A 25,218-nucleotide genomic window follows, 5' to 3' on the forward strand; every position below is an offset into this window, starting at 1 on the left:
GTAGAATCGAAACATGGAAAACAATTGGCATGTTATTTCAGAAAAAGTCCAATTTTTATGTCAAAATACCTATATTAGAACAATGCTATATATAAATCTAATACATACTCTAAGTTGCGCTTTGAAAAACGCAATTTGAAGTTCGCCAATCGGCCCAGTAGAACGGGAGATATAGGGAAACCGTCCCTTTCCCCCCCCCTCGTAGTTACCGATAATGTGGATAATATAAATTTGGTATCGAAATCACTATCTATTATTTCTGACTTCAGATTTTTGGAATAATTGATGTTGTTATTTTTAATGGTTTTATCATGGAAATTGCTGTTGATATTATAAATGCAGTCCTTTTGTGTAATCAGCTTTGTAGATTTTGTGTAGTAGCTCATTTCGTACAAACCAGGGAGTACATGTAATCTTTCTCAGCATGTTATTTTGAAGTAGTTTGAAATCTGTGTCAGTTGCTATACTCCGAGCAGGAGAGACACAAGTTAATATTGACATTATGATGGAAATATATAACCTCCTTCTCACCTGATCGGAATAAGATGATTTTTCAAATAAGCGTTTGAGACGAATAGAAATTCCCATTGCTTTACCTATTACAATATTAATATTTCTCTACGTTAATCGAGTATTTATCTTATAAACATTGAGCTACCAAGAAATTTAGTTCATCTGTTGAAGAAAAGTTGTGGGTAATATTAACAAATTTGATGAATTAAATTTGCTTAAAGTCATCTGTATTTATCAGAATCCATCAGTTAATGTTTTAAATTAAACACTCCCTCAGTTACCAATGAAATTTATAATTTTTTTCCCTTTTGTTTTATTTATTTATTTTTAATTTTGTACTATTTTGCCGGTGCGTGTCATACATTTAAGTGCCTTAATTTGAATGCATATAGAAGATAATATGCTGCTTGGGATTTAAAATGATACATATCTTATTGTCTTTCGAAATAATTTACACTTTTTATTTTGAATTTAACATAATAATGAAGGCAGAATTTTGCCTGAAGTATGTGATTTTAATTTTTAAATGGACTTAATAATTAGTTAGTGATAATTAGTCGAAACTTAATAAGTAATAAACAATATTTCTTTTTTCCTTGGGCATACAGATCAAATTTTATTCCTTTGAAAATTCTTTTGAAATTAAAAAAAAGCCCTTAAAATGTACTTTTTATGGAAAATATACACAATAACCGTCATTATAAAATTGTAACCGAAACAATTCATCTTGTTAAAAATGTTGTATTTCATGTCAGGGTTTCATCATTTGTATTTACCAGATCTCAGTTGATGTGGTCGGTTAATTTTTGTGACCAATTTCACAAAAATTGTATTTAATATATTTTTCAAACGCCGATTCTTGTAGGTAGGATCAGTGCTTCGATGCCAGTCTTTTAAATTTATAACGTCGTATGTGCTTAGCTAACGTAACATGTTCGCGACGTACTGTTTCCGAATTATCACCAAGTCTTTCAAAGTACTTCAAAATCAGGAGAAAAGTATATTAACTCGACTAAAATTTTTAACAGTCGGTACCAACTCGTGCTTAGAAAAGCTAACATTGTCGGCTTTACTCAAAAGGGCATTGAATAACATAAATTGCATTCTTCACAAATTGCATAATTTGCATTCTGGCAGGGAAAGGAAATGTATTTTAACTTAAAATAACGGCTTAGAAAGTTAAACGGTACTTTACAAACTAATCAACAAAATAACCAAAAACATTCTCAGAAGTGAATAGTTTAGTAGCAGAAAATTCAGTGAATTTTCAGATTGCATCTATCATGCATTTTTCTGCATGTGTGGAAAACATTTCATTCTGTAAAAGAAAGAGAATAGGTTTTCATTTATTCTTAAGTTTTGTTCCACCGGGAAAATTTTCCCTGAAAATGTCTCACGTTTTCATAACTTGTTTATTAAGTTAAAAGTAAATTGTTTTAGCGGCTAATTCAACGTACTACAATTATTTGTAATAAATTTTAGTCCAAAAATTTGATATTTAGCTGCTAGTACATTTGAATTACGAAATTTAACTAACAGAAATTTGTTAGATTGAAAATAATCAAGATAAATTTAAGTTTTTTTGCTTTGCGTTATTATCATAATTGTTTATGTGTGTTTGGTGCTTTTCTGTTTTGCCGGTGCAAATCTCGCCAAACAGATTTTATTGGCGACAACATACAGTATACACATAAAAAATGTTAACAAATGTTAGTTAAGAATTTTTTATTTTGAAGGCGTAAGCATTATAATATCGTTTAAAATTTTGTACAAAGCCAATAAATTTGTAAAAAGACATTAATTTGAGAATTTAGTATGCTTTTATGGTTCAACATCCTGATTCGCCGGTTCATATCACGTGACCCCACGTCTCCTCTCATCTCACGTAAACTACGCTACAAAAATCTAATTTTCTCAGTAATTATCTACATTAATTCCAAGTTAAATCTTAATTTGGAATACAAGTTTAAATGAATGAATTATTTCAATTTGTACGAATAGCTTACTCAGAAATTACGTAAAACCAGTGCTTTACTTCGCTAGTGCATTCTCATTAGAATTGATGAATTTAACCCTTGACTTTGCCTTTTCTATATTTTCGCCTTCAGGTGAGCAGTGTGATTGCATCCTAATTGACTTAATTACCGCGAATGGCCTTAAAGCATAAAATTGAATTATCTGGTAAAAATTCTATGTAATTGTATGCCAGTATTGAAGGAAACAATCAATCTGATAAGAAATAGATGTGACTTGTTTTGAAAATGAGGCGTAAAAGGTTACCAGCGAGGATATTCCGTTTGGCATCAGTGTACCATTATTGGCAACTTTATCACTTGCGCCGGCAAAACGAAAAAGTCCGTGTGTTTTGATAAATATTTAGTAAGTGAAATTTGAAATGAAGTTAAAATTTAGTTAGTTATGCGGAATTTAATTTAAAATGAAGTTAAAATAATCTGGCCCATAAGCAGCTTTTAGGTCGCTCATGCGAGTTGCATGCAATTTGTGTTTGCGACCACTGTCATACTGGACCCTCTTCCCGTCACTCGTGCTCACTCGACCAAATATGTTGTATACGGAGACAGCAAAAATAAACGAGCTGTTGTTGGCTGCCGGCAATGTGTGGGTCACCCACTTACTCAATTTGCATACAGGATTCATCACAAAGGCTCAAATCTTTTCACTTAACTTCTTGAACCTATAATCAGTGATACACTAGTTCACAGCATCCTTCCCAAATGCCACACGTATAGAGTGACTTAAGGCGACTGCTGACAGACCCATTTTAAAGTCATGCAGCAAGCAACAACGAACGAACTGCTATGATGGATTTAGCTTCGATATTGGACGAGCTGTTATTTTAATGTATACGCCACATGCCTGTAATGGTGCAAGTTGATGGTCACACTTTCAAACCTTCAAAATGACTCCACATAATTCAGAACGTTTCTTTTTTTGTTAGCAAGCAATCGATAAGCTGTAACAAAATCGGTAGCGGTTCAAATAGCTGACTTTTGCTGTATGAACTAAGCTGTCTCTCTATTATAAGAAAGTGTTGCCCTAAAATTTTAAGGTATTTAGATCTCCAATATTACATCGACATCAAAGTACTGATAATGTATTAATAAAGGAATGCTGATAATAGTTTTAAAAAATTCAAAATTTATGTTAATCAAAAATATTTGCTGAAAGTTGGTTTTTTTTTTTTTTTTTTTTTTTTTTTTTAATATTGTTTAAATTCATTATTATTTTGTCCAAAAATAATAATGAACCTCAGTTTAATAACCTGTAATAAACCTCAATTCAATAAACCTCAGTTTGTCTTTAAATGTAAGGGCAAACGCACATTAAAGTTTTAAATGCTTCTGAAATGGAATTTTAAATTCTTTTATCAACTAAAAGATAAATTTATTTGTTTTCTATGCTATGGCAGTTCTCTTTGTATGAAGACTAATTATATACTTATTATATAGTGCTCAATTTAGCTGCACATATTTCAAAGAATTTATTAGAAATAGTGTAAATATTGATTCAGACTAAAGTAATGGTACTTCTAACCATTTGTTTTCAGATTAGTTTTTAAACTCCTGATCTGATTTTACGACTTTATCATTTTTATCATGTAGAAGCATTACAAGTTTAGCTAGAGAATTTTTTTTCCTTCAGAACCTAAACAGATCATCAATTTTATCTCCTTGTATAATATTTGAAATTCATAAAATTAAATTTTCTTCTTCCACTGTTTTTAAATTTAACCATAGCAAATATTGCAATCAGTGGAAATGATTGCGTTTGGAAGGTAGTGGCGCCATCTATTGATAAACTTAATCATAATAAAACACTTTTCGTTTTAGCATTTTATGTGGTAAAACTTAACAGTTTTTTGTATTCTTCTAGTACCAGCAGTTGGCAATTTCACTGAGGAAGAACCGCCTGCAGCTCCTCCAATTGGTGAGTTTCATTATTTAGACCCTTATTCATACAAAATTCCGCTTTACTGGAATGATTTTTAAGCAATCAGTAAAATCGTTAGTTCTAGAAAATCATTACACCTACACTGAATGAATTAGGCGTAAAAATTTATATCTCTTTATGAAGGCATATAACAAAACGCTTTTTATTTCATGTTGTTCTGTTTCATATGTAAATCAATGTTTTTTTAATATCATTTAGTTTTATAATGCTATTACATGTGCTATAAAACGTAGTATATTCTGACAAAGGAACATTAACCACACAATAAACTTTCATAATTAATGTTCTCCCTGATGGTCATTTTCGTGGTTTTTCCCATGTGCAACGTGGATACGAACCAGTTCCCCTCATTACGGAAACTAAATTTTCTTGTTATACTCATTTCTACTATTGTTCCAGTCTGAAAAGAAGAAGAAGGGGGGAAGCATAAACTTTTGGCTTAAATTTTTAACATTTTATTTGTGAAATAATGCAGAATTGTCTGTTTTAGCTGCAATAGAGCAGTGAGCTTTTTTTACTCAAAATGCAGTGTGCTTTAAAAATTACTTTACATTTTCTAAATGTACGGAAATTTATTTAGTTGAAATATACTCATGTCCACTTTACACATAAAAAAATATTTGTGGAAAAAACGGTTACGAAACATAAGAATCTGCTATGCAAAATCTGCTACAGAAGTTTAAAATATTTCTTGTTTTGTCATAAATCCTTTTCACATCAAGCTTACCCTTACGAAAACATTTTATAGAGTTAAAAAAAAAAAAATTATAGAGGTTTATAAGCAATCCTGCAGAGGAAAGTTTTTCAATAAAAAATCTGTCGAAATTTGATAAAGCTTTCATAGAACAGAATTCTGGAAAAATATTTCCTTGCATAATAATAAAGAAAATTTATAAAATCTGTATAGAATGGCATTCTATAGAAATCTGCAAAATTTTCAAACTTTAATTAAAGCAAATTTTTAATTTCTGTTATACTATGTTTAACATGTGCTTGTTAGAGTGCAGAACATGTGCTTGTCAGAGACCTGCCACAGTCGTATAGCCACAGTGCATTCTACAGAAATCTGCAAAATTTTCAAACTTTAATGAAAGCAAATTTTTAATTTCTGTTATACTATGTTTAACATGTGCTTGTCGGAGACCTTCCACAGTCGTGCGGGGTGAATGTTAGAGATCATTTCAAATTTTAGGTCAATTCCATTAAAAAATGAAAATTTAATTCATTCTTTTAAATCCCCAAAGCAATTTTTGTTGATTTTATAATGTTTTAAAATATTTAAAAATTTCCATAGAATCTTTTACAGGAAATTAAAACAAGGAACCTTGTTTAGAATTCTTTAGAATTATGGCGCAATCTTCTATGAATTGTATCTGATGTTTTCAGTAGAATTGCTTTAGTTGATTCTATAAACATTGTATAAGATTTTATACATGGGACTTTTACAAACTACAAATTTTATAGAATTTTTTCATTAATCTCTGTATTATATCTATAACTCTATAGAAGCTATTCTAAAATGTTATGGAATTCTATAGAAAATCTCTGATTTAGTTTATAAAAAAAATTTTCGTGATTCTAAAAAAAAGTTCTAAAGAGGTTTAACACTGGATTTTTTTATAGAATTCTATATGACATTTACGTGTAATATCTTCAAACGTTTAGCACTTGGATATGATGAAATTATTTTCTGCCTCTTTAGTTTCTGACTTCTGTGCATGTACCAGTTAACAGAGATCTGAAGCGTGTTCTCATCGAAATTATGCGAGACCATCTAAACAGGAATTTCTCAATGGATTTGACGAAATGATTTAATAACTTACTACCACTTGTCTGCTTTCTTTCTGTGGGATGGGAGTAGAAACAAAGTACATTGGAACCTCGAGATACGAGCACCCCTATATACGAGAAATTCAAGATATGAGGAAAGCATGAGCGAAAAATTCGTCTCTAAATACCAGCATTGACTTGGGTAACGAGCAATGAGCCAGGCTGTTGATATGCATGGCGCGTTTCCCGATCCGACTCGTAAAATCCTCTAGTCAGATCACTCAGTGTTCTTTGATCTACGTGTTTGTACGCTTGTGAGTTATTTTTTTTTTCTTTTAGTCTTAATGTGAAAATAATTATTTTACGATACCTCCCAAGAAAATTGCTGCCTCAGATAGTGCTGCAAAGAAAAAGAAGGAAGCCATAGCCGTTGAAATTAAGAACGAAGTCATAGATAAACAGAAGCGCGGTGTAAACGCGTATCTCGAGGTTCCACTGTATATGTGCCGTAGGTGAAAAATATTGCAAAGTTCAAAGGCGAACAAACTGGGAAAACGAACCCTGCTTGGCTGTCAGTTTTGATGCATACTTGGACTGGAACTGAGTATCGGTTGGATAGATTTGTACAACAAAATGTCACTTACTGATATTTTATAACGTTATGGTAAAAAAAAATAATTAAAAAAACCTTTTAAAGCTGTAAGACTAAGTAATATCTCGTTTTCATCCGTCTAATTTAATATTTATGGAAAAACTTCCTGATTAGCTTCTTATCTCGGTGGGCATAAGCACCTCTGCACTAGCAGTTATTCTGCAGAATAGTAGCTGAACAGCTTACTTGAACAATAGAAATAATTATTTTACAATCTTTGAGAACTAACTCATTCTTATAGTAATCATAAAGACATTACGATGAGTCAGTTAATTCTCTATCTACTTGTGAAGTCCATCCTTTGTCCGAAAAGAGATGCATTATGTCCTGCAGCTTTTGTAAGCCTTTTTTATTATGAAGGAAGTTGGAACTTTATACTTATTTATGTGTGTTTAATAGTTTCTTTAAGTATAGCGTTCCTAGAATATATAATAATCGAGACTCTCCACTGGGATGACTAGTGCTGAAGTGCGAACTGCACTTTAGTTCCTTGCATGATGATAAATAACTATGGCTTCAAGTTTCGGCCTTTTAATTCATGGCGAAAGGTTGCTTGTAAACTATTTTTGTCCTTAACTGGTTTAATGGTAGAACCATCGGTAAAGCTATCATTAACTTTGTTAAAATACATGGACTACAGTAAGACTATGGTTAAAGTTTCCCCTAACTTTTTAAATGGCCAGAGATGGCCAACCCGTGGGCCACATGCGGCATATCCTGTAAAACTTTGCAGCCCGCAGCGGAGTTCTCGAAATTCATAATTTTATCTGTTAATATAGCTAAAATTAAGAAATCCATTCCAGTCCTCTGGGTAAGAACAACATGGACGGTCGTGGTAACTGTCAATATAAGTACGCTGGGAGTTGTAATAATTGCAAAAGTAATAACAAACTGCATTTCTCTGTAAGGCTATATTCTGCAACGAAAGATATACGAGGTAGCCCCATATCGGGGTTATATGAGGTGCCTATAATAGCGAGATAAATTTCTTGCTGACACAGGCATAAAGTGCCAACGTTCGGATATAAACAGGGCTGTACATGCTCGGTATCTTCAATACAGAAAATTTTCAGTATCAATACAAAGAAAAGCAAATTTACTGATGAAAACAGACAGTAGGAAGAGAATACTCGTTTTATTACTCAAAACTCCAAATTAATGTTCATAATTTGTCACGAAACTGTCTCTGTATTTAAAGAAAACAATGCGAAAAGACATTAAGAAATAAAACCTAGTCTCGCTAGTATAACGAGATAGCCATTTTCTTCAATGTTCAATAGACTTGTCACTGTAATCTTATTTTTTCGGTAAAGTTTCGCATTTCTTGAAGTGGATGTTACATTATATAAAATTCGTAATAATATCTTTAAAAGGTAAGATAAATTAATAACCGATATTTTTAACTAGATCAAAGCATTTCAGAAGAAATTATTGTTATTTGAATCGCAATTAAAAATAATAAATTTCAACATTTTCCGCTTTAACAATTCTGTAAGAGTTTATTGAAAGACTTTAAAAATACAGAATGTGACAATAATTCCAAATATGTCAAAGAAATAAGAAAGTTTATAACTGCTTTTGATAGTCTATTCAGCAGTTTGACAAATATGATATACTACTTGAACTATGTTCAACTCTGTTTTAGTTTGACATCAAGTCGGCTCCAGAAAATCTCCAAATGGAATTAAATCATTTCCAGTGCAGTGATGAATTGGAAAGTATTTTTCAAACGTCAGAATCAAAAACTGATTTTCATAACACTTATATAGCAAAAGATTTTTTTTTCATTTGAGAAAATCTAACACAGAACATTGTGTGTGCTTTTGAATTAATTCATGTCTGTGAATCTTTTTTTTAAAATTAAATTCACTAAAAATAAATCACGGATATCTTAAACTGACGAAAATCTGCAACAACAGTTACGATAGGCAAATGCAAGTAAGGAGATCAACTTGAAAAATTAAGTGAAAGATAAAAGAAACATATATCGCACTGATTACAATAAATGTGATATTATTCGATCGTTTTAGTTATTATTATTTTTATAATTATGTATGCATAATCACAAATGTTTAATTGCTCTTTTGTTAATTTAGGAGTAGTAATAAAAACTATAAAAAAGTCTGAAAAGTTTCAAATTTTTTAACTGTCCTTCAAAAGGGTCTTTTAAGTTCTCGCTGAGTTCGAAGTCTACCACTCTGCTGTTTCCTACTATTCTTTTTTCATGTCTTTTTAGCTTTGTTATTAAGCATCATTTTCTTTCCGCTTACGCCATATGCAATTCAACAGCAAAATCATAAAAATGTTTACAGTAGCATAGAAGTATACGTTTAGAATTCTCGATGCAATTTAAGTGTTGGCACACATTTTTTTGTTTTGTTCAGTCTTTTCCCAGTTTATCATATCAGTGTTCAGTTTTCTTACTAAGATGGCTTTACAAAACTTTTTGTCTTTTAATTATTAATGTTTATATGTTTACTTTATTGATTAAATATCTTATTCTTGGGATTCACGTTCTTGTGGCTTACGCTACATAAAATTCTATTCAATAGCAATATCGCAAAATATTTAAAAGCAACAAATCTTTAGAATTTTCGATAGAGTCTCGCTCGCTGGAGTTAAAAAAGTGTAATTCCGTACACTGTTGCCATTTCTCGCTTAGACATCTTTGAGTTTGTTAATCGAAAATTCGTTATAAAGTAGTTTTAATAATAATTTAAGTTTTATAAATAAATTTTACAAAATATGAAGCAGACAGTAAAACAAATTCGAGCTTCCAGGTGCCCATATTTGGATGGAGGATTACGTTATTCACAATGTGATGGCTCTAGGTGCCGTTTTTCTTTCGCAGTCGAAAAATATGCATACATTCATGCAGATTCTTCATTATAAAATTTCTTTAAATATAATACAGGGTGATAATATTTCGTGGCAACAATTTGAAAAGTGAAACTTGCTTTAGAATGAACCAACGCAAAATGCCGTTTCGAGACTAATAGCCCTTCTGAACTAACACTCCTTTGGGCTAATAATAATGTATTCTGTTTCAAATTTTCACCTCAAAAAACTTATATATATATTATATATATATTTACATACAGAGCTGCCCGCCAGAATAAAATGCATTTCCAAAACGGCCCACAAAGTCTTTTGGATTCGATAAGGCCTATCGAACAACAAGACCACAACACAACTTGTGTTAGACAACAAGATCGGAACTATAGACATTCTGGGTATTTACTATGATAAACTTATTATCAATCTCAATTTCCGATACCAAGAGTAAAGTGTTTCAATGTCAAGTTTAATGAAGGTGCCATCTCTGCTAGAGGTTCGCAGATTTCATTTCTACAAATCACAAAACACATGACGAGTACCTTCCACACTTACAAAATTAATTCTTTTGAGATGCAGACTGCTGTAGGAGCTCGTACGTTGATGGTTTGTGGTTTTACACGAATCAAACTCCATATGTTTTTCTATAAAATAATGCATTGATTGATTCTAATCACCTTATAGAACCTCTTGCCACATTTTGGCCGAAGCTAATAACCATCACTACGAAATTATTCATATAAATTTTTTCAAAAGGAAAGCAACTAATTCATATGAAGTAATACTCGTGCATAAAATGTATTAAAAATCTAAATATGTTGGAATTTCTAATTAATCATTATGTTTTTTCTTCCTTGCAGTAAGTACTGCTCTAAACGAGGACGCCTTAGGTAATCAGTACGTAGGCTTGGTTATAGGAGTATTGGCAGCTGTTATTCTTCTGTTAGTGGTCGTTATCTTCATTATCATAGCTAGGAATAAAAGGAGGAAAAACACTTCACCGCACAACGTGCTTAGGCCCGGTGAAAACAGAGTCACCATCAATATGAAGGTTTGTTTATAAATTTAATTTATTTCTTAAATTCGGAAAACCGAGTAACTTCATAAATAAAAAAATATTATATCTATCTTATTTTTTAAATTTATTCATTTTCTTCCGATCTATCAATTATATAATGTATCACGATTGCTGACTAATATAATTATTAGCTTCAGCAGTTACTTTAATAACCGTTCTGAAATTTCATATTCTTCAACGAAGACTAATTTTAACTTTGTCATTGAGATATTATTTAAATCGTAATATTCTTAATTTCTGAGATATTTATTTCTATTATATCCTAAAAACAAAATTCCAAATTTTTTTAAATGCTAGTTTTCGTGATAAACATTTCTAATAAGTAATTTCAGTGTGATAAATATTTAAATCACATTAAAATTCATTACAATTAATTTTATGGCTATGCAATTTGCAGCTCAGTTTTAGTAACAACAAATTCAAAATATTTCAGATATAATATTAAGATAATTGAATTACTAATCTTAATCATGTTGTAGAGACATTAGGTTAATTGGAAGCAGGAAGAAATGAAAAATCACCAATGTCTTCCCCGGGAATCGAACCACAGATCTATGGAATACGCGCCCAGCGTGCAGACCACTTCACCACGAAGGTACGCTAAGAAGGCGGGAGAAATACCTTATATGCTCCCCCTTTTAAAGGGCGACTGGGAATTAGGGGACCCAATAGCCAAATCCTACCTTTTTTAGTTCGGGCGCCAGTGTAGAAACTTCAGGTATTCTGAAAGCAAGAGTGATGAAAAATGAGTAACGCCTTCGCCGGGAATAGAACCACGAACCTTCGTGGTGTGCAGACCACCACACCACGAAGGCATGCCTAGAAGGCGAGAGAAATACCTTATATACTCCATCTTTTAAAGGGTGACTGTGGTTTTTAGAGGACCCAATCGCCAAATCTCGGGTGTGGAGAATCATCTTCCACCACACTTTTAGTTCAGGCGCCACTGTAGAGACATTAGGTATTTTTTGGAAGCAGGAGAAGGGAAAAATGAGCAACGCCTTCACCTGGAATCGAACCTCGGACCTCTGAAATACGCGCCCAGCGTGCAGACCACTACACTACGAAGGCATGCTATGAAGGCAGGAGAAATACTTTATAATGTATTAAATTTTTATGGATTACTGCATTTATTTCAAAGAGGATTGATGTTTAATACACCATTTGGAATCAAATTAAATAAGAGCAGAAGGATTTCCTTTCCAAAATAAAACCACTCTCATTAAACAGTCTTGATTTAAAAACGAGTTACTGTTAAAGTTTTATTTCCTGTAACAAAATTTTAAATTAATTAGATTTTTTTTTAAAACCAAAAGTACATTATCTTAGTATATACTATTAGATGTTTTTCTGATTTTAAATGTTATTTCAAAAATCTTTCCCATAAGTGATTTTTATTTTTCTCGCATTATTTCTGCTTCTGTTTCACAAATACGGCCTGCGTTTCGTATTAATATTTTTAATGCAATAAGAAAGTTTTAATCCTTATGTTTTGAATTCTATATTGCACGTATTTCAATATCCTCTGAAAAATAAATGTAATTTTCGAGGCATATTCTTTTAGCAAGTTATAGTTAATTCATTTTTGCTTGCTCCTACTGCGTATAACTTTTAACATGAATTTTCTGCAGGATCTAGGCTTAACCTTCAGTTCTTGCCCAAGTCACCTATCCAATGGCTCAGTCTATGGGCAAGTGGCAGCAGATGATCCTGACAAATTGCTATATCAAGAACCACAGGATTTGAAGGCTAATTATAGTGGAGCCTATTGCAATGGTAAGGATATCCAGCAAATATAAATGTTATTTCGTGAAGAAAAATCTTCAACGTTACGTACCATTACACTGACTTGCGACTGCATTTGGCAAAAAAATTTTAACTAATGTTATAATGTTTGCATTAATAACAAGCTGTATTAAATAGCTTTGAACAATGAAAGCTTATTTAAAGATTATTAAGATGTCTTCAGTATCTATATATTATCAATAACTTGAATTTTAAAAAATAATTTAAAAAATGCTTAATGTTTGAAACATTTTGAGATTAGCTTAAACGTAATTTTTTTCGAATATGATAAGGAAAAACATTTTTGCTTATTTTCTTTGTGAGTCACTTAATATGATTTAATTAGAAGCATTATTTCTATGTACAACTATGCAAAAAGTTCAAACATTAAATTAGTTTAATCTTCTTCTTTGATCTTTCTTCTTTTCTTGAGTTACTCTTTGAAATAATTTAATCTTTTTTTTTTAATCTTTGATTAGCTGAAGATATTATTTTTATTTTTAATGTTATAAGTTTAGTATATCTAAACATGTGCATTCACATTATTATTATAAACGTGTAAAATAAATACTTTACGTAATAATATCTCAACACTAAATGAGAGGAAATGCGTAGCAGTTGTTGAAGCTGTGTGATCTTTTCCCTCCAAATTTATTTTAATAACATAATTTCTGGTAGTGTGTCATATCTCTTATAAAGATAACTGCACAGAGTATGCTCAAACCACAAATGAATACCCAGGGCCGTTTTCATCGGCTGAAAACATCCTAGATTAAGACAATATTGTGCTCTCTTAAAGAAATTTTAATTTTCCTGAAAAAAATCACCGGAATTCGGGCATACTAAGAAAACGTTTTTCCTTTATAAGCTGTTAATAAATTAAGGTTAATATCACTGTTGCTGCGATAAGTGACCCCATCTGAACTATCAAGTCTCAGACAAATAACCTCACTCAAGTATCTGAAATTTCAGAGCTCTGGCAAGCAATTTTTAAACGTGCCTGAATATTTAGGGTTTCGGCAATTCACCATATGATGGTATTTGAACTATTAGTGCTCTGGCACTTAACCTGTAAAAGTATCTGAACTTGCAGAGCTCTTGTAAATGACCTTATAAAAGTATAAAAATTGTCAGGATCCTTTTAAATAACTTCCTGAAGATAAATTAACGTTCAGGAATCTGACAAATGACCTCATGAAGATATCTGGAGTGTTAGTGCTCTGAATAATGATCTCATAAAAGTATTGAACTTTAGGGGTCTAGCAAGTGACTAACTACTTAAGCTCTAAGTAAGCCTAAGCCTACTACTAAACTATCTAAGCTCTGACAAATAACCTAAAAGGAATCTGAATTTCCAATGCTCTTGCAAAAAACCTTATAAAAATACTCGAAATTTCAGGGCTCTGGTAAGTGAACTTGCATATATTTTTTACAGGCTCAGCAATCTCTCGTGAATATGCAATACCGGAAATCAAGAAAACACTGCCAACTTCATCAACAAAAACCTCCTCATTTTCTCGGGCTGCAGGTCCTGAACGACATTATGCGGCTACGGCATTACTGGAGCTTCCGAATATCCAGGGTGTTAGTGGGAACACTGTCTATGCGGCTCCAAATGTTGACGAGGAACTCTTGCCACCAGTACGGGAAGTTCCCAGACATAAGCTGCACTATTTAGAAAAACTCGGAGAAGGACAATTTGGCGAGGTGGGTGACTCTTTGATGACTCCTTTTCTATATTTTTAAAACAAGTTCATTTTAAATAATATAAATAAAATTGTTTTGTTGCTTTTATTATGCAAACATTGTACGTTATAGAATTTTAAAAAAAAATTATTTCTTTTATTCGTTTGAATGAAAGACGAATACCAACTATTGCAGATGATTTTGACTTTCTGTTTACTTTAGAAAACACGACTATCGAAGGTATTCGATAGTGTTTAGTTTTACTTTCAGTAGTCGTTGTCGCAGCGGTATTCGGAAGGATCTTTCGGCGGACTGGTCTTCAGGTTTCAATGCAAACTTCAACGTCTGCCTTTCCAAAAAACTTTCAGACATTTTAATCACTGATTTCTTTTCCAATTTTTTATTATAATTTACTCTTGTTCTTTCTTGCAGGTTCATCTGTGCAGAGCAGAGGGGATACCGGAACTGGTAGATGTTCCCTGTCATGGCAACTCCTCTACTTTGGTAGCAGTAAAAAGTGTTCGACCCGGTGCCAGTGCAGGAACTCGAGCGGATTTCTTCAAGGAAGTTCGTATCCTATCACAACTCCGCGACCCCAACATCGTTTATGTACTTGGGGTATGCACGCAAGGAGATGGACCCCTTTGTATGATTGTCGAATACATGGAAAATGGTGATCTCAACCAGTATTTGCAACAGCACGCGCCGGAGACGACAGGCACACTGACTTTCAGACCAAGTGGTACAGCCACAAAAACTCTCAGGTAATGAGGAATACCAGTATTATATAATAAATGAAAAACTCTCAGGTAATGAGGAATACCAGTATTATATAATAAATGAAAAACTCTCAGGTAATGAGGAATACCAGTATTATATAATAAATGAAAAACTCTCAGGTAATGAGGAATACCAGTATTATATAATAAATGAAAAACTCTCAGGTAATGAGGAATACCAGTATTATATAATAAATGAAAAACTCTCAGGTAATGAGGAATACCAGTATTATATAATAAATGAAAAACTCTCAGGTAATGAGGAATACCAGTATTATATAATAAATGAAAAACTCTCAGGTAATGAGGAATACCAGTATTATATAATAAATGAAAAACTCTCAGGTAATGAGGAATACCAGTATTATATAATAAATGAAAAACTCTCAGGTAATGAGGAATACCAGTATTATATAATAAATGAAAAACTCTCAGGTAATGAGGAATACCAGTATTATATAATAAATGAAAAACTCTCAGGTAATGAGGAATACCAGTATTATATAATAAATGAAAAACTCTCAGGTAATGAGGAATACCAGTATTATATAATAAATGAAAAACTCTCAGGTAATGAGGAATACCAGTATTATATAATAAATGAAAAACTCTCAGGTAATGAGGAATACCAGTATTATATAATAAATGAAAAACTAAATCCTACTTCACTGAAAAGCAATTACCTTCGAAAAGGTGGTGTGGTGTATTTAATTATGACAAAGCACACTAGGGCTATCTGCCTAAGAGGAGGGATGCCTTTCGTGGAGGACTTTCTAAGGGAAACTGGCTCGTATACACGTTACACATGGGGAAAACCACGAAAACATCCATGCAGCCAGCCCGTTCGCGGGATTCGAACCTCGGACCGAACTACCAGTGTTCAGCGACTTTACCGCTCGGCCGCTTGTGGGCCCCTTCGAAAAAGAATTATTGTTAGTAGAATTTTAGTATGGTAGGAAAAGAGTAAATAACTGTATTGTTCTTGCAGAAATTTCGGATTTCTTCCAGTTTTACATTTGTTCCATTGTAGACTTATTTTTAATATATATTAATCTATCTTCAACTGCTTTAACTGGTAAACAAAAAAAATTATGTTTCTTAAATATTTACCCTATGGTCAAATTTGAAAATTTTGTCATTAAATCTTGGTCAATTGCGTAAATGTTATAACGGAAGTGTATACTCCATTAAATATTCTGCTGTGTTTCTAAAATAATAATGCATTACTTCGTAATTCTATATCTTTGAAGAACATGGTTTAATTATAATTGAATCTTTGAAATGATAACATGCAAAAAACCATAGTTTTGAAAATTTCTAGGAGGATGAAATCCTTCTCGTCACACCAAACTTAATTTTCATCACATTCATACATATTTCTCAAACAATTATGAGCAAAGTCATATCGTTTCTTGACATATTGTCACTGTGAAGAGGAGGATGAGTTGATCTAACCGGTGCAGGCAACTTGCATAAAGATGTTACACCGTTTTGCAAGTTATACATTGTTCGTCAAGAAGCAATTGTACCCTGGCATAAAGGCAAAAATATGGCCAGAACCCTTAATGAAATTCAGTCTGTATCATGAAGGAGCAACATTCATCAAACTGCCAATAAAATAGACTGCCATAGTAATGTCTTTATCTCAACGAACGACACCGACTTGCATAAAGGTGCCGGCATCTTTATATTTATGAAAATGTCGGGTGGCAGGACGTGATAATTTTTCCCTTTGATGCAATGGAATAAAGAGTTGAATCCAACGATCATCCACGTTAGGGTTAGTACTGTGAATTTAATACGATTACCATTAGTATATCTTTCAATTCTTTTAGGGTGTCATTACATATTTTTCCATTAATTTACAGCTTTTTACTGCATGAAGTCTACAGTTATGATTAATGTTTAACAGTTTTTTACACCATTGCAAATAGGCGCTGTGTCCAATTGCACCTCGGGCAATTTTCCGAATTCCTGATGTGTCTATCTGTCCCTTTGTGTATGTCTAACTTCGTACATCTAATTCATGCAAAAAACGCCCTAAACTCGTAAGGATAAGCTCGATAATCATAAGAAAAAATAGGTAGTCTCCCTTCCCTGAGTTCTGTTATAATTAATATAAACAGAGTTATAACTGACTGATCATATTTGAAAACTTGAACCGGAATTTCTTGATATAAATCCAAATAATATTGTATTCAGTTCTATTCCAAAACTTTACTGCTATTTTGTAATAATTTTTCCATTATTGACAAAAAAAATTGTTACCGTAATTCCTACTTGTATATTTTCTTTCAGTTACGGCTGCCTGATTTATATGGCCACTCAAATTGCATCGGGAATGAAGTACTTGGAATCGTTAAATTTTGTACACAGGGACCTAGCAACAAGAAATTGTCTAGTAGGCCGTTCCCATGTCATTAAAATTGCTGACTTCGGCATGAGTAGGAGTTTATACAGCACTGATTACTATAGAATTCAAGGTCGAGCAGTTCTGCCAATACGCTGGATGGCTTGGGAAAGCATACTTTTGGTAAGAAAGTAAAAAATATCTTTATATATATGAGTGTGTGTGTAAAATATAAAATATAAAACAAAATTATTAAGCTTAATTGGAGCTGATTAGGAACAGACTTTCAAATTCATAAATTTTAACTCATTCCCTCTTCAAATGCGCTTTAAACCAGTTTGCGTCATTCTGTATCATGGTTAGTCATTCTTTCCCTGCAGTTTCTTTTGCACCGCGAAATCCTTAGCCCAGTCGTTGCTCAGGATTTTAAAACAAAAATTTTCAGGCTTATATATACGACCGCAGTTAGTTATGCATCCTTTCTTTTTTTTTTTTTTTTTTTTTTTTTTTCCGCCTGCTGCTGCTTGAGTGTACCACATCTCTCGCTTCGTCTTCTCTTTCTGTTGTTTAAAAATGCAATATGAGTGCATACTTAAAAGTTTGGGGAAGCAAATTGTCCTCAATATGATGCTTGAACAGCATAATCATCAAATAATAAAGATATATTATGATTATCCAAAGATTTTATTGTTCTTCTAAAAGTTCACGGCGCCAAAACTACAATATCACATATATAATATTTTAGTTCGTTTAATGGTGTTTGTCGTTACGATCAGAAGATTTTTAAACTTCTTCTTAATAACCTATGGAGCTCAAATTTTGTATACACAGTGTTTGTGAATGGCATATAACGCGGTGAAGCGATTTTTTTGTTTTAAAGTCCATTTAGAATTTTTTAAACTCATGTTGAAACGATTTTTCGCACGTATCTTTCTTTAATAAAAACAAACTTAAACTCTCGGTTTTTTTTTTAAATTAAGTAAATTTGGATAAAATTTATAACATAATTTCTGATTTTTTGGCAAACTCTCGAAGATCGCTCCATATTTTTCGATTATTTGACACCAATCGATACGATTGAACTGGGCCACTATGACGTTCAAAAGAATGAAAATGTAATATTAAGAATGAAAAAATTAATGGAAATCATTTAATAAAATTAAAGTTATTCCATTATTATGTAGTCAAAGGTTTTTTTTTTTTTTTTTTTTTTTTTTTTTTTTTCAAACCTCTGAAAATAAATGAACCATCATAATAATACCTTCCATTTTCGATAATATTATACTTTCCATCTTCGGAAATCTCTTTATCCATCGTCTATATCATTAACACCTAATTTCGATATGATTGTATCACTATTTTTATGATATATTTTTATATGATATGATGTATTACTTTTTTTTTTATATATATATAAAGATTTTGTTCAAAAATCAGCTTCCTCCTGAAAGCTTCGTTTAGAAATTTTAGACTTTTTTTCTAATTTCATCATTTTTTACGGAATCGATTAACTTGTTTAATTCATGTAGGCAACTTAGAAGCTCAAAATATTTATATTTTTCATATAATAACATTAAAAGTAATTCCTAACAAATCTAGTTCTTTTACATATTATTTCATCTGTATCACTTTCAAAGTAAACTTTATGATTAAAACAAATTACATTTCTAAGCATACTGATTTTCTGCACTTATCATCTAATATTTTTATAAAAGAAATTATCTCTATAAAAACTCTTTCTTTAAATACTTGTAGTATCTTCCCAATTAATCCTACCATTTTTATTAATGTTTATTAATTTTTTAATAATTTCATGAATTGAATACTTTTTTGAAATATTACAATATTTATCTAATCTGTCTATATTTTTTTAATATTATAGATTTTTTCTTATTAATGATATTTTATTGATTTTCGGAGGTTTCAAAAGGGATAAATATTTTGGTTATATAATAATGGAATAACTTTAATTTTATTAAATGATTTCCATTTATTTTTCTCATTTCTAATCTTGTATTTTTCCTTTGGAATCCCATTCGATTTTTATCTTTCGTTTCAAAAGATTAAGTTTTTTTAATATTCATTCTGCTGGCTTTAGTCCTCTGAGCGGCGCAGGATTTTAGATCCGTCATGATTTGGTTTGGTTTATTTAATTATGGCAAAGCACTCTAGGGCTATCTACCTAAGGGCAGGGATGCCTTCGTGGAGGACTTTCAAAGGGAAACTGGCTCGTAACCACGAAAACGCCCATGCAGCCAGCCCGTTTGCGGAATTCGAACCTTGGACCGAACTACGAGTGTTCAGCGACTTTACCGCTCGGCCGCTGGTGGGCGATCCGTCATGAAGACCGGTATTTAAACAGCATTTATTAATTGAGTTTGTATAATTACTTATTTTAGTCTGTATTTTCATAAACTTACATTCATTAAGATGATATTTACATTATTAAAGAAAGTAAGAAAGCAAAATATTTTAAATTATAAACTAATATAGGCCAAGTTGCAAAACTTCTAAACCGGGTGACTGTGACCGGATAAAGCCGGTCATAATGCTGAGAGGAGCTTGTTCGCGATCATTATATTAAATTCCATTACAAAAGTAGTCATTTATTACAAGCATGGCTAAAGGAGAAAAAGGTTTTTAATAATTCTAATTTAATATTTGTATTCCCATGCAAATGTAATTAGTTTGTCACAAATATAACAGTTGTTACAAAAAACTTTGTCGATCCTCAGGTACTGGTCAGTTTTCAATATATTTTTATTTAAGAAAAAATTTCAGATATACTGTAAATGTTTTTCAAATAATACGCGCCCATAATTTCAGCTATATGAGGTTTTTTTATCATGTTTTATGATATCTTTATTCTAAATTTATTTCACTGATTTCAAAACTGAGTATTTTCAGCAATTCAATATATTTCTTCTATTGATGAATTTCATGTAGGTTTTATATACATAAAAAGCTTCTCGATCTGGTTAACGATGCCTCTTTTCGTCTTTGAGCAGCTCATTCGCCCTTGTTTTAACTATTATTCAAAAAATGGCGCTATTGTTATATTTCCCTTTCAATATATACGGCATATTACGCAGCGTTTTACAGGTATTTCTTATAATTTAATTCATTTTTTTGCCTGAAAGTTTCCTTAATCTCTTATCAGCTGCTAAACAAGTGAATGAAATTTGTCTCGAGAAACTAATTAAACAAATTATCTCATTTATTTTGCCATTAATGTATTACGAATTCACTTATTTTTTATCTTCTGGATGCTTTCTATACAAGCAGAAAATGATTAAAACTTCGAATTATGTAAATAGTTTTTTTTTCTTTTCAAATAATATATAAATTCTGTATTTCTTTTCCTTCAAGTCACAGTTTTGACAGTTTACCAGAAAAAAAATTTAACTTTATTTCGTTAATTTTTAGTTGTAACCACAGAAGTCTTACTTTATCGCCAAAAGTTGATGTAGGTGCATTTATAACAACTCTTAGAAGTTAAGAAGATAATATTTCTTTACCAATAATAAAGGCTTATAAAATTAGACAAATGCACTTTATATTATAACTGTTTGTATTAATTTTATTTATCTCTTTAAATTCAAAACTAATTTCTTCTTTCACCCCCCCCCCGTTATATTTCACTAAAACATTGAAACATATATTTCACTACTTTGTCATGTTAATAAATATTATAAAAAAATAATATAAATTATTCTTCAGATCAGTTAGCGGCATAAGTTACTTAATTATGTATTTTGCCTTTTTATTTCAGGCATCTATTAAAACTTCCATTGTAGCAGCATTTCTGTATTTTCACAAAATTTCTTTCAATTTCTTCTTACATTGCTTCCTTGTTCTTCAATAATTACCCCCCCCCCAAGATTTTTAGGAAATATCTCGATTCAAAAAATAAAATGAAATTATAAATTAACTATTTAAGTTCCTATAATTTTTAATATCCTCAAGAATGTTCCAAGAATTTTTTTTAATCATATATAGAACAATATTTGAATATGGAGTAACAATTTTGTCTCTAAATTATTATCTGCCGTCGAGGCGCAAATATTCGTGCCACTCAGACACGACTCTGGAAGCAAATGGAACGTTCTCGTGAAGTTAAATATGACTTCAGTACACCTCCTTTAAGAAATGTTTATATTAGCTAATGAAATTATATGCTGTATAATTATTCAGCTATTTTGGATTTTCTTGCATATGACAGCTGATGAAAACATTTAGACTAAGGCCAGTAATTTACGTTTAATTTTAAAGTTTTCATCTTTCTAAACATGGTATATTTACAAAGTACTTTTTTTTCCTTTTTCCTAGGGTAAATTCACAACAAAGAGCGACGTCTGGGCTTTTGCTGTCACCATGTGGGAAATACTAACCTTTGCTCGACACCAGCCTTTCTCTGAATTGACCGACGAACAAGTAATCGAGAATATTGGACACTTGTACCACGGTGATAACCAGCACAGGCCTTTACCTCAACCATCTAACTGCCCACGAGAAATTTACGATTTAATGAGAGAGTGTTGGCAACGAAACGAGGCAGACAGACCGAACTTTCGGGAAATACATTTGTTCCTTCAACGGAAGAACCTCGGCTATGCCCCTCAACTCTGACCTCCGGTGGACTTGTCAACAGCTTCAAACCTGAATGATAGATAGTCTCTGAGAAGTTTCGACATAGGAAGCGAACAGCTTTGCTTTGAAATGCTGCCCTGCTAGTTTGCACTCGTCGGCCACGTTGCACAAGAAATTGTCGTATTTAGCAGGCTTTTGTTCAGAGACTGCAATTGTCAAATTATGTGAACTGTTCTCCCGGGTAACAGGCTCATATCGGAAACACAGGGCTGTTCTGTTAGAAGTTACAACAACTTCTTAAGAGTAAATAAAGACGAGTTGAATAAAATGCTACGAATATGCAAAGAATTCCTCAGAACTTCTGTACAAATAAACGACAAAATGTAATAGGAGCTTCGGTTAACAACTTACTTGAGCAAACTTCTGCTTATATCAGCCAGTTCATAATGACTGAAAATATTGTTCACGACTGTATAATGATTCAACATGGAAAAACTGTCTGAACTTTCGAAGGATAATCTTACGGTGGTTTCTGCACTTATGACGGTGCTGTGCTGGTTCTGCATTTCTGATGGTGCCATCAATGCTCACGTTTCATTGCATCACGGGTACAGATTATGGGCACAAATGAAAGTACTTCAAACATTTAATTTCATAAACTCTTGTAGATCGTATTAAACTGTCTACACACAATCGCATTTTTAATTATCCCAAAAAATCAAAGACTCATCGCCCATTGTGTAAATGCGATAAAATCTCAAACAATGGAGTGTCAAGTATTGCTTTTAATTTTCAGTGTAAACAGTAAGAAATTATTCATTTCCAAGAAGTAAGCAAAGACCAGAACGATAACATTTGGACTGGCTTTCTATAAATATATAGCGTCAAGAGATGCCAACATTCTGAGTAAATGTTCTACCCGTGAAATGCTCTGTGTGAAAGTCAACAGTGATTTTATCTTCTGCTTCTGTGATTTTTAGGACATTTAATGGTGGCAAGTAATCTTCAGATACGAGAATGGCGACAATAGCTCGTTATGTAGTACAATGGCAACCCATGTGAGAACATGGAAATGAATTGGATGTTCATTTAAAAATGAGAGTACAATTGCGGAACTGTAATGCTTCTTTGAATGCAAGTGTAATCAATTGTTTGTGTACTAGTGTAGTCCCCTGTACTGCTCCACCTAAAATACAACATTGAGCATGGAAATGGGTGATCATTACTCATAAAGTCTGTGATTTTCTTTTTCTTTATCCTATAGAATCAAGTGACTCTTTGTCAGCTTGAAAGGCATTTTGTTTACCACTGCAGTGCTCAATACAATAGCCATTTTTTACTTCCCATCAATGAAAAAGTAAAATTTAAAAATAACAGCTTATTTTTTACTTCTCATTATCATGGGTTTTAACTTTTAAGAAAGGAATACCGGTATTTCAAAACAATAGGGCTTTTAAATTTATGTTTATGGGAAAAAATGTCTATTTAATATTAATGAGAAAATGTTTATATTCATGAAAAAAAGGTTCATCTTTTAAATATATGCTAATGAGAAGTTAATAAGAAATTAAGAAGTAAAATGTGAATTTAAGTTACGGTATGGGTATAAGCTATTTATTATTTTTTCATGTATGAGACCTTTAAAGCTATGTAACAGAATTCATATTTTATAAATTATTTTAAATAATTACATCTTTGTATTTAATTTAGCAGGAAATAAATCATCATAAACTATTACTCAAAATTCAATAAACTAATAAGGGGGAAGGTGAAATTATGTCTCTGTTAAAATAAGTCTATTAAGCATTGTAAAATTTAATTAATAACACATTCCTCTTATTTTTAGTACATATAATTAAAACTTAAGTATTTATTTACAATTTAAATTTATATGATATTTATATTATTTTAATTACATTTAACTTATAATTTAATTTTTAAAGCTAAGATTACATAATAAAACATCTGTAAATAATCATGACAATGAAAAATCTAATTTTTTCACAATTCATAATTAAAATGAAAAAATAAGATATCAAATTTTAATTTAATCTTACTGCTTCCTTGTAGAAAATTAAAACTTTGTGATTTTTCTCGAAAATAAAATTGTATTGAGGTAACAACCAAAAACAAAATGAATTTTCCTAACTCTGCCTATTTGTATATACTTAGCACTATATCACGTATTCTCAACGACAATAATTTATTTAATTGTACTGGTTTTTGATATCAGTATTCTTCTTTATTGAGAGTCTTCTTTAAATAATTAAATCTATCCGATTAAATTAAATAGTACTAAAATTCACATTTTATAACCTTCAACGTTCCTCATTTGAAATATTCAAATATTATATCATTGTGGCATTCATATCATTTCAATGTACATTTCCTTCTGTATTTTACTGTTTTGAAAATATGTTACATTTAAAATGACTTTATAACAGTAAAGGCACCAGAAAATAAATACCTATATAATGAAGAACATAAAAGTACTAAATGTAAGAAAATCATTTTTTTACGGTCTCCATATCCATACAAGAATTGTAATGCTTCCGGTATTCCTAATGTTTGTTACAATTTTAATTTTCTGTTTTATATTATAAATAAGAAAAATTTTTATAAAATGTTCTTTATAAAGTAATTTATAAAAGGAGAAGTTGTTTTATTTGTTTTTATAATAGGATGTAAAAAAATTTGCAAAATAATTTAAAATTTTCAGAGTATGTAATTTGTTTTTCATTCTGTAAAACCGCTAGTTGTTAAACTAGTGACACCCATCATGAAACGAAAATGAAGTTTTTACTGTCACTTCTAATTTGTAAACTGAATGAAATGTAAATTCATAGGAAGCCACAAATATAGGAATAAAAAATATGTAAAATTATTAAGTTCATTTTTTGCTGTTTTACACGACTATGTTATGCATTACACCAGTGATCTCAAACTCAAATTGCATGCAGGCCAAATGCACGATCTAAATACAGTTAAAGGGCCAGAATATGACCCCCTTTTTTTAAACAAAATGAAAAATTTTATTAACAAAATAAAAAATAATTTAAATCTCGCTTACTAAATATTTATCAAGGCATACATAAATAATAATAATAATAATAATATCTCAAAGGGAAAAAAATTCAAATTTATGTTTATCTTTTTATCTGAAAACCAAAGTTAAAAAACTGTAAGACATTTTTGTTGGTTAAGCTTT

The 25,218-nt window shown here is 31.4% G+C and overlaps 1 protein-coding gene across 2 annotated transcripts in view; it reads left to right on the forward strand.

The window, feature by feature from the left end:
* The window catches only part of Ddr (discoidin domain-containing receptor 2), a 933,786-nt gene extending 908,892 nt beyond the window's left edge, over nucleotides 1-24,894 (forward strand). For both annotated transcript variants that reach the window (XM_085806493.1, XM_085806492.1), the window contains 7 exons: nucleotides 4,408-4,461; nucleotides 10,603-10,793; nucleotides 12,452-12,596; nucleotides 14,041-14,312; nucleotides 14,724-15,055; nucleotides 17,369-17,603; nucleotides 21,750-24,894. In XM_085806493.1, coding sequence (XP_085662619.1) covers nucleotides 4,408-4,461; nucleotides 10,603-10,793; nucleotides 12,452-12,596; nucleotides 14,041-14,312; nucleotides 14,724-15,055; nucleotides 17,369-17,603; nucleotides 21,750-22,049 — 1,529 coding nt within the window. In that variant the 3' untranslated portion in view covers nucleotides 22,050-24,894. The remainder of the gene's footprint in view (nucleotides 1-4,407; nucleotides 4,462-10,602; nucleotides 10,794-12,451; nucleotides 12,597-14,040; nucleotides 14,313-14,723; nucleotides 15,056-17,368; nucleotides 17,604-21,749) is intronic.
* Nucleotides 24,895-25,218: the final 324 nt, after the last annotated feature.

The sequence above is a fragment of the Stegodyphus dumicola genome, chromosome 12 (genome assembly GCF_044657685.1).
Source record: "Stegodyphus dumicola isolate Sdum_Otavi_A_Nest chromosome 12, ASM4465768v1".
Classification (NCBI taxonomy): domain Eukaryota; kingdom Metazoa; phylum Arthropoda; class Arachnida; order Araneae; family Eresidae; genus Stegodyphus; species Stegodyphus dumicola.